The following is an 11276-nucleotide window of genomic DNA, read 5'->3' as shown; positions in this document are numbered from 1 at the left end:
ATGTTTGAATAATTGAAAAGAAGAATAATGCTTTATAATGTCATATCATGGTGGGTTTGAGTTATTCCTGTGGTGTCAAGCTGCTTAAACTGATAGAATGCAAGCCAGCCTCCTCATAGAATCTTAAGTTGTAATTATACACCATCTGACCAAATAAACTGCATGTAGGCGTTACATACAGTTACATTTGATGGGAGCCGACATTTTAATACGGCCCAGGTCGAAAAAATTGCGTCCCGGGAGACCGCGTGGGAGGCGGAAAATGAGAAATAAAAGTGAGGACGGGGGCAAAGTGCAGATGAGGGAAAAACAAGAAGTCCCTTCTGTAATTGCAAAGCTGAGGAAGCTCCCAACCCGCTTTGGCGAGGTGTCTTCATGAATAGAGGGATTATATAACGTCAGGCCAGGGCTGGGCTCGGCCGTAATTGGAATGGATTAAGTCGGAGTGTGTGGAAAGGGGCAAAGAGGAAGAGACGGAGGACCGGAAGAAAGATGAAAGGGCCACAGTTCCTCCTCCCCCCGCGTTCAGTCCTTCCTCTGCAAGTTATTGTGGAACGGATCTTAGTGCCAAGGTCGGGGAATGAACTTGAATAATGTTTCTGCTGCTACCGTGTTACTTTTTTTTTGCGGGAGAGGCCCGGGAAGGACGGTGCGAAGCAGCTCTCCACCGCGGTCCCTGGGGCAAACTGAAATAAAATGCCACAACCAACAAAAAGGCATCACTGACATGAATGGTATAAACAGCTCTCCAGCTGGGTGAGAGGGAAGCCAAACACCTCCAAGGCTGATTTGATATCAACTGTGGAATGACTTGAGAGGGATCGATTTTTTTTTTGTTTGTGTGTGCATGCGTGTGTGTGTGTGTGTGTGTGTGTGTGTGTGTGTGTGTGCGTGTGCATTTTTCACTGTTATACATGATCATCGAGTGGATGTATACAAGGAGAGGAAACTTAGCGTCCTTCCTGAGGGCTTGCAAATGATAGCTGATATCTGGGATACTGCACAGGCGGAGCACATTTCATATTAAATCTCATGTGGATACATTCAATTGATGTATTCGTTTGCAGTCAAACCATAGCCCGGCCTGAAATTGAGCGAGGCGATTTTAGAACAGTGTCAAATAGATGTATTATTAATATGATCGATAATACGATCCATTTGCTCTCCTACTTCAATTCCTCCCCCCAATGAATTGGAAGAGTTGCACAGGTTGCGTGGACGGTCTGCGGTGCACAGCGGCCCCTACTGGAGCAAAGAGGGACTTGCACGTGAGCATACTGGCATTGTGGCTGCATCAAGGGATCAAAGGTCAAGAGACACGATCAGTGTCTTAGTATGGAATTGGTCCCATTCGGACGCATTTCTGAGGCTGCCGAGTCACAAATCATAGCTTACCAAAAATGCTTTGGCGACAGAACATCCAGCAGCAGTCAATTTGTGATAGCGTACACACTGTATATTTGATGTAAATCAGTTTTTTTCTTCGCTTTGTCAGCTTTCTGCTGCTCTAACATCTGACCTTCCAACCAGACATGAACAAAGTCCAATGTTATCGTATCTTTCTTTTTTTTTTTTTTTTAAACAACACCGTGCCGCTTCTCCTGGACCCCCCGGTGTGTTTAGAGTTTAGAACGGCCTCGGCCGATCGATCCACGTCGCCTTCGCGGCCGCGGGGCTCCGCCGGGGCCGCGGACAGGCGCCCCGCTGTATACACCCACCGCATGATGTGTTGATTACTCACAACGCTCTGCACGCTGGTGTTTATGTTAACCCCCGAGGAGATAAGTACGCCTAAATAATGTCACCAAAATGATGACAACAACCTTTGATTCTTTGTGAGTCCCTGTTACTAAGGCGCGCGCTGAGAGTGTTCATCTGACTCTGATGCCGCACGAGAGCCAAAACTAGGATATTTATATCTATATATATATATATGTGTGTATTAAAAGTTAGGAAACCAGCTCGCAAAGCACAACATCGAGTTTTAGAATGAGGGGAGGAGAGCGAGACAGACGGATAAAGAGAAAGAAAAATGAGGAAGGTGGAGGTGTGTGATGTTTGGTCTGAAAGGTCGGTTTCTCTTTGTTTCACTGTTTGATCCCTCTCTCTCTTTCACACGCACACACGCCCGGACGCACGCACGCACACACACTTATACATACAAATACCCGCACACACTCTTTCACAAACAGACTTTTTAATGTGGCCTCTTAGAAACACACAGACAGGTGTACACAAACGAGCATACACACATGCACGCACAAACACGCACGCACACACACGTACACAAACGAGCATACACACATACACACACACACACACACACACACACATGTACACAAACAAGCATGCCCACACACAACCACACAGCCAAACAGGGTCCCTTGTCACCATTTTGTGTCAGTCCCCTCTATGGAGAGAGAGAGAGAGAGAGAGAGAGAGAGAGAGAGAGAGAGAAAGAGAGAGAGAGAGAGAGAGAGAGAGAGGGAGAGAGAGAGAGAGAGAGAGTCCCCTCTTTTCTTTGCAGTGATCTTGTTAAGCCTCGTTAGCCTCGTCAGGAATTACCTTCAACGTCGGCTTTTTTGAAAAGTCATAAAGTTCATTCTTCAGACTCCGCTGTGTCGTCGTCGGTCGGAGCCTCCTCCTTCCGGGCCCGTTCAAGGCGCCGCCGGTTCAGTTCAGTTGTCGCTGGCTCCCGCCGCCCTGACTTTTGGGCATGGGAGCCGTGATGGCCGCTTTCTCCGTGGAGGCCAGGAGGCGGCTCTCTCGCCCCGGCTGCCTCTCTCACAGCGCCGCCAGGTACCACCGCTCAGGTAGGCTCCCGCCGATGAGCGCCTCAAGCCGCGGCTCTCTCTCCGCCTCTCCCTCCCAAACGCTCATTTCCTCTCGCTCACTCTCTTTTGGCGTCCCTCGCTTTTTTTTTTTCTGTCGCTTCCTGCCTCTTCTGTTGTTTTTAATCACTTACATGGAAGAAGCGACTCTTCCATCAGCGCTCTGCATGGGGGATACTTAACTATAATTGAGATCCGGATGCTTTTTCAACATTCTGATTATGGACAGTGTTTTTTGACATTGAAATCATCCCTCATTCTTGTTCGTTGGACAAATCATCTCTTTCATCTCTTTCTCTCATCTCTCTCTCTCTCCCCCCCCTTTACCAGACTGTTGTGTCAGCAGGCTGTGCCGAGCCCACCTTTTAAAAACCTGTTAGCCTCTTAATGGCCTGCCCAGAGACATCAACCAACCGACACACACGCACACACACAGACAAACACCCACACACACCCACACACACACACACACCCACACACACACACACACACACACACAAATATGCACACACATGCATGCCATACCAATGCACAGACGGTTATGTTGCGACACGTGCAAAAATACTCAGCCTGCAAGCACACACACAACTATAGATATAGAGACAGACCACACACACACACACACACACACACACACACACACACACACACACACACACAGGCATGTTGTGTGTACAAGCTTGCCACCTGATACATTTATAAGCTCCACAAACAACTAAATTCAAAATTTGACCTTAAAATGCAACTAACCACGCTGCGTAGGATGATGGATCGTGAGTGGAGCTCATCATGGGGTAGTGATAGAGTTAAAGAGTAGTGATGGAGTAGAGGAATAGTGATGGGGTAGAGGAGCAGTGATGGAGTAGAGGATTAGTGATGGAGTAGACGACTAGTGATAGAGTAGAAGAGTAGTGATGGGGTAGAGGAGCAGTGATGGAGTAGAGCAGAAGTGATCGAGTATCGGGTTAGTGATGCAGTAGACGAGTAGTGATAGAGTAGAGGAGTAGTGATGGGGTAGAGGAGAAGTGATCGAGTATCGGATTAGTGATGCAGTAGACGAGTAGTGATAGAGTAGAGGAGTAGTGATGGGGTAGAGGAGCAGTGATGGAGTAGAGGAGTAGTGATAGGGTAGAGGAGCAGTGATGGAGTAGAGGAGTAGTGATGGAGTAGTGATAGAGTAGAGGAGTAGTGACGGGGTAGAGGAGCAGTGATGGAGTAGAGGAGTAGTGATGGTGTAGAGGAGTAGTGACAGAGTAAAAGAGTAGTGATGGAGTAGAGTGGTAGTGATGGAGTATATTTACATTTACATTTATCCAAAGCGACTTACAAGGGAGAATAACATTCAAGCTACTACTTTACTCCGTTTCCTTATGGAACGAAACCATGCGTAATGGAGACATATTCTCCGTCAGCGCCCCCCATGCCCTTGGTGATGGGGGGGAGTAGTGATAGAGTAGAGGAGTAGTAATGGAGTAGAGGTTTAGTGACAGAGAAAAGGAGTAGTGATATAGTAGAGGATTAGTGATGGGGTAGAGGAGTAGTGATGGAGTAGAGGAGTAGTGATGGAGGAAAGGAGAAGTGATGAGTAGAGGGGTAGTAGTGATTTAAAATGGGTTCTGATCCTTGCGAGTATCATTTTGGATTTGGATTTTCCTGGTGAAGCAGCAGCATTAGTGTGGGTGAGAGGGGGAAGCTCACCACCACACCATAGAGCGATCAATAACTCTCTCACTCCGGCCGCCCATCTCTGTTTCCCATCTCCAACTAAGTCAGTGCATTAACACACACACACACACACACACACACACACACACACACACACACACACACACACACACACACACACACACAAACACACACACACACACACGGTCATGTGCTTTCATGTCAGTACACACACAGATGCAAACACGCACATTCAGGCACTCACACTTATACATGCACGTGCACCTACAGACACAAAAGACACACACATAATACACACACACAAACACACACAAATGAAAGAAAGTCAGACCACACATCAATTTCCATCTCCACTCATGATCTTTCTAGCCCACTCACAGCATGTTCCCTGTCTTAGTATTGCTCACACACATACACACACACACACACACACACACACACACACGCGCACACACACACACACACGCACGCACGCACGCACACACACACACACACACACACGCGCATGCGTACGTGCATACACACATGTTGCAGCTCAGAATGGTGGGGTTTCCCTACCGTGTGTGTGTGTGTGTGTGTCTGTGCGTGCGCATGCGTGCGTGCGTGCGCGCGTGCGCGTGTAGGGTAGTGTAACTTCAGCCCTCATCCCCGGAGCTCTCACGGGGGCAGGGGAGGAGGATGTGGCGGGGATGGGAAAGAGAGACAGTATGGAGGAGGAGAAGAAAGACAGGAAAAAGCGAGGGAGAGTGGAAAACACACGGCGGAGAGGGAGAGAGAGAGAGAGAGCCTGCGGTTCGGAGGTGGAGGGAGGGAGGAGAGGGGGAGGCAGAAGGCTGGGGGGTGCAAAGGCAAAAAAAAAAACAAGAGAAAAAAGACGGACAGACGGAGAGAGGGAAACGAGGGCGCGTGGAACAGACAAGAGAGAGAGGGTGGGAGAGAGAGTGTGTGTGTGTGTGTGTGTGTGTGTGTGTGTGTGTGTGTGTGTGTGAGAGAGAGAGAGAGAGAGAGAGGACAGGAGCGGGACGGACACATCGCTGGATCGCCTCACGAACACGGAGTGTGTTAAAGTTTATCCCTGCAGAACAGTTGGGGTGAGTGATGAAGAAGCGAGGGGAGGGGGGGTTGAGCAGGTTCAAGAGGAGAAGCAGCAACAGATAAATAAAGAGAGAGAGAGAGAGAGAGAGAGAGAGAGAGAGAGAGAGAGAGAGAGAGCACAAAGGGGGAGTGTTGGAAAACTATGTGCGGGGGAGTTGGCTGCCGGAGAGGCGTCGCTCCCCAGAGCTTCTCTCAGTGTCTCAGGATTTCCCTCCCCAGGACGCCGCCGGGGCTCGCCCGCTCCCCGCGCTCCCTGCCACTTCGGGACCTGGATTTTGCCAAACGCCGGGCGTGACCGGACCGCGGCGGATCAGGCGACGAGTCGGCGGCCCCCCGAGCGGGTGAATCCGCGCCGGCGACGGGGACTCCGAGGGGGACGGCGACGCGGCGACGCGGACGATCATCGACCGCCTCCCGCCCGCGTGATCTCGAAAAGGCCGAATTGAAGCATCCTCCCGTTGGTGGAGGACTATGGCAGTGGGATCGAAACATGAATACGGTTGATCGCGGCTCAAACGCGGAAATCAAGCCGTCACAAGTAAATGCTTGATCTGTTGATTGCGGCGTATTGATTATTTGGACAGTTTTCTCACAACGCATCGACTCCCTAATTGATTCTGATCGACGTCTTACAACAAGCCACATAAATATTTACTGATGGGAAGACGAGATGGTCCACAGCAGACACTGACACATGGCTCCGTTTGTATTTGCAGGCAATCTCTAGTCGTGCAGGCGGCAGTCGAGAGCGGAGGTTTTTTGCAAAGTCGATGAACATTAGAACCACACCAGCGGCCGCAACGCGTTGATCTTTTTTTACGGTTCCGAGCGGTGATGCCACGTCCGTGACTCCGATGCCTCTTGTTTCAGATAGCCGGTCGCGTTCTCCTCCCTAACCGGAGGCTCCGGGGGGGGGGGGGGGGGGGGACAACATTCAAAACCATGAGAATTGACACGGGAGCGGAACGTTTTCTCTGGAGTTTTTTTTTTTTTTGTTTGTTTTTTACCCTTTGGTTTTTGGTTTTTTCTTTGTTCGCCATGACTTGAAGACCGTCGCTCGTCGCTTTCCCTTGAAAGGATGAACAAGACGAGAGAGACGCGGGAATATCTGGACAGCGACTGCGAATGCCTCCTTTTAGTGCACCGAAATAAATGACCCCTGACGCAACCCCCATTTTCCCTTTCGCTTTCAAGGAGGGAGGTTGTCCATATATGTCGGCTTCCACATATTTTCCATGTCATCATCATTGTTGACATTAACCCGACCATCATCCAACTCACTGTTTCTTTCTCATGCCGTCCCCGAGCCTGGGGCCTGGATACAAACTGCACTGACGAGCCGACACAGCGAGGGTTTGCTCAGAACGCCGGGTGCGGATTGACCAGGGCTTAGCCGAGCCCCGCCAAAGGCCCTTCTCTTTTCCCTTTGCCTCTGCCCGGGGGCTGGGGGGCCCCTGTTTGCACATTCCGCCCTCGTCGGGCCCCTCCTTGCCTGAGTCATGGGGATCCAGGGCATGGAGTTGTTTGCCATCGGTGTGGTCATCATTCTTTTCATGGCCGTGCTCAAGCAGTTTGGCATCCTGGAGCCCATGTCCTCCTTTGAAGGTAAGGGCCCGCCGGGGCCCCTCTGATGGCAAACCCGATATCCACTGTAAAATATGAGAAGTGCAGTAGCTCTACCTGGGTTGCCCTTTGGTGACATCATTAGCGATAAAGTTAAAACGTGTTAACAAGTAGGCCTACCTACAGCAAGACACTATTGGAGAATGTAAAGCATTTCTACTTGAAAGGAAATCTGTTTTCTATTTATGTGTGTTGTTATTATTATTATGGGTTAATAAGAAATATTATTATGGGTTATTAGGAGAGCGGTTGTTGTGTGGACGTTGTAAGACAGATGGATATTGCATCGCATGTCTGTTTATGTACATGTGAGTGTTTACTTTAGGACTTTTAAAAGTCGGAGAGCGCCGACATTTAAAATCGTACTACTCCATTTAATGAGAGTTTTAGGACAAAAGCCAGGGAGTCAGAGTGCCCTGTGGTCAGTGTGCCAAGACAATTACAGCGGGACGGCTCTAGTCGGTGCATTAGTGTTTCTCGTACGGCAACGGAGGAATAATTCAACAAAAACATCAATGACGTACTTTCATAATTTATCCCTCCTTTCGGTCTCGCCAATTGTCAATTCCACCCAAAGCAAACATGCCCTCGTGTCGTTCTGCGTCACTCGCTCACTCACTCGCTCGCTCATTCACTCATTCACTCACTCACTCACTCACTCACTCACTCGCTCGCTCATTCACTCGCTCGCTCGCTCATTGACTCACTCGCTCACTCGCTCGCTCACTCACTCATTCACTCATTCACTCACACTCTCTCTCTCTCTCTCTCTCTTTCTCTTTCTCTCTCTCTCTCTTCTCTCTCGATCCTCCCCTGTCTCTCCCTCGCTCCATGTCCCCACCCCACCCCTGCACAGTGATAGCATAATTTGGAGAGGCATGGGCCCACACCCAGGTTTAGCATTACTTCCCATCAATTATACATGCGTTATCGAACAGGCCTTCTCTGAGGCCACCTAAATATGGAGTCTGGAGTGCTCCTCCTGGGCCCTGAAGGACACTGGCCATCCCTCAGTAGCACCCCTACAAACACACACACACACACACGTGCACGCACGCACACGCACACAAGCGCATGCACACACGCACACATGCACACGCACACGCACGCACACACACACACACACACACACACACACACACACACACACACACACACACACACACACACACACACACTTTCTTTACGTTTCTCTGACCACTTCATCACTTAATCATCTCCCCAAGGGGCTAATTTACCAACCAAATAATTGACTCTCTTTTCGTCTGTTCTCTTTATAGGTGTTTTCACTCTATGAATTCCCTGCATTCACTCGTGCGTTTCTTCTTGTGGGTTTTTTTTTTTTAATCCATGTACGTGTCGGTTTTGGCATCGCTGACCTTAAAAAGCTGTTTGTGTGACAGTGTTGCTGTGTGAACCCCCGCCCGCTCTCGGGTCACAGACCTATGAGTTGATATGGAAGTGCTTTCACCAACGCAGTGGGTTGGATGTGGTCCATTGTGCCACACACACCAGACACAAGCCGGTGTGTTCGCTGCTCGCCTTTTCAGCATTCATTTATTTTCATTATTTCCACGTATGAAATATGAACACGCAGCTGCACACGTTTGTCAGTGACAAACGTGTGCAGCTGCGTGTTCATATTTGGACAGGAACCCATCACCCAAGTGATCCACAGCCAAGAATCCTTGAGTGTAGTTGTTTCAGCCCATTATTTTTTTTTTTTGTTTTTTTTTTTGTTTCTGTGATGACAGACGGGTACTGCTTTGGGGATAAATCCAACCGAGCCTGCTCTATTTTGGGATGACATCAATATTTCCGATGCAAAGACTAACCTTGTCTTTAGCGCTGTAGGAGTCATTTTCAGAGTTTTGAGCCTCGGGTCTTTTACTTTTTTTAATTTACTCTTCATTTGAGATTGACTTCATGGAAATGTGGCAGATTTATCGACCTATGTTTTATTTTTGATTGATGAGGTTGATAGATTGATAAAGCTGATGAATTGCAGATAATGAGTTCTCATCTCTCAACGGTCAGATTTAAAATTTGTCCAGGTGATAATATATTGGAACCCACACAAAAGGAAAAGGAAGAAACAAAAAAACATGGGTCATAATAACATGCTACGGGGCCCACGAGATGTTCATACGTTCATACAAACCCGCTCTTCTACATCTATCCTGCAGCACATGTTAGCCTTGTCAGATTTACGGTTCATTGTACAATTGCATCAAATTATTATTTTTTTCATCCAGGATTAAATTACCGCAAACGCTTTACGTGGAAATCACATCTCAATATCAAGAGTTTTCCACATTTTTATATCCCGTCTGTTGTTATTTTCCCGTTTTCCACAAGAGGGCGCCGCAGATCAACCCTGAAGTGAGTTGACTCCCAATGAAATCGGCTTTTGACAAGTGTAACAGCTCCCGAGAGGCCCTACTCCACTCACTGTTCCCCTATATTACCGTATGATAGTTATCCACACTCCACTAAGTGGGTGGGACATTTAATATATGTGTTACAGACCCCAGGAGAGAGCGGAGAGCAATTAGAAAGTGGATCACAGCGCTGACAGGGAAAATAGGATTCAGGACACCTGTTGACCCCGCCCCAACACCTTCCTTGATGCCTTAAAGGCAAACGCTCTCTTGTTTTTGTTGTTGTTGTTGTTGTTGTTGTTGTTTTTTAAATTCACATTAGTAGGAATTAATATTCTGGTTATTAAAACTATCAACCATAATCACGTTGGGTGCTTTGTGCTCTTTACCTGCTCGTCTCCATTTCTGTGTACTTGGGCGTGATCTCTGGGTTTCACAGGCTTTTTCCTGGAGGAGTTCAAAGGTTAATTAGGAAAGCGATGCAAAGGGACGGGTGGAGAGATGAGATGAGAGAGGAGACAGTTGTGGAGCTCATTCCCGGATAGACGAGCGGCTCCGCTGCGTCGGGGCAGATTAGTATTTGGATAAATGTCAGATAGTGCTGGTGTCGCCGCTGTTTCCCCGACAGAAGGAGATGGACCAACCAGCTGTCGGCTGGAGCCAAAAGCCTGCTCGCGCGATTGTGAAATACCGGCCTAACTGATTGGATTTCAGTCATGGATTTGAGTTGGAGTTTAATCATGTATCAGTGTTTTTGTTTTCACTTTTTGGTCTGAGAGTTAATTTTTCTTCCCCGGGGCGCTTTCTCCGGCGATATTCCGACAACTATGGTCGAGGGATGGTACCGGCGACGACCTGCTGTGCGTGGTGGACAAAAACCATGATGATGATGATGAAGAGGCAGCGGAGAGGAAAGAACACTTGATTTTAAACACAGAGGGAAAAGGGGAGAGAGAGAGAGAGCGAGAGAGAGAGAGAGAGAGCGAGAGAGAGAGAGAGAGAATTTCACTTGAGCGGAAGCCTCGTAGTCACCTAAAAGCCACTGAAGGAGTGAGTGACGGTGATGGAGGGATGAAGATGGAGAACACGCGTGAGCGATGAGACGTGATGGAGGGATGGACGGAGGAGTGCGCCGAGAGGGGGTCACAGTAGGGAATCTGTAGAGGGGCGGCGGGGTGGGGGGTGGGAGGGGAGGAGGATTAACCAGCGCCGCCGAGCGAGGGACGGCGCGAGTGCGTGAAGGACGGAGGAGGAGGAGGAGGAGGGGGAAAAGATGAGCGTGAGGTGGGAGACGGAGGGACTCCAGACGGTGGGCATCGTGTGCCTGGTCATCATGTTCCTCAAACTGATGCACCTGCTGGGCCTCATCGACATCACGGAGCACGGTGAGGGGGGAGGGGCCTGGCGGGGATGGAGGGATGGAGGGGGTAGAAGGAGAGGGATGAAGGGATGGAGGGGAGACTGTAATGTAACTGCCGTGGAGGTATTTAGTATTTAGAAGGTGTCTTGACGGTGTGTGCGTTGAACGAAGGTCCTCTCGGGCGGTGGAGAAGTTGGAGTCCACTTGGCGGCCGCATGACTTTTCTTATTCAAACTCAGAAGAGAGGAGAGGAGGAAGAGAGAACGTGAAAAGGGAAGGATGAGAGAGAACAACACTCCT

At 49.1% G+C, this 11276-nt stretch overlaps 1 protein-coding gene across 1 annotated transcript in view; it reads left to right on the top strand.

Annotated features, from left to right (window-relative positions):
* Positions 1-10889: 10889 nt before the first annotated feature.
* The window catches only part of LOC307232962 (calsenilin-like), a gene marked incomplete at its 5' end in the record, with an annotated part of 9282 nt that continues 8895 nt past the window's right edge, over positions 10890-11276 (top strand). The window contains one exon of the mRNA XM_080004176.1: positions 10890-11001. Within this exon, the coding sequence (XP_079860302.1) occupies positions 10890-11001 (112 nt within the window). The remainder of the gene's footprint in view (positions 11002-11276) is intronic.

This window comes from Zeus faber (genome assembly GCF_960531495.2).
Source record: "Zeus faber genome assembly, chromosome: 7".
Lineage (NCBI taxonomy): Eukaryota > Metazoa > Chordata > Actinopteri > Zeiformes > Zeidae > Zeus > Zeus faber.
Note: the sequence above shows the minus strand (reverse complement) of the source record. Positions and strands in the feature narration are given on the sequence as shown.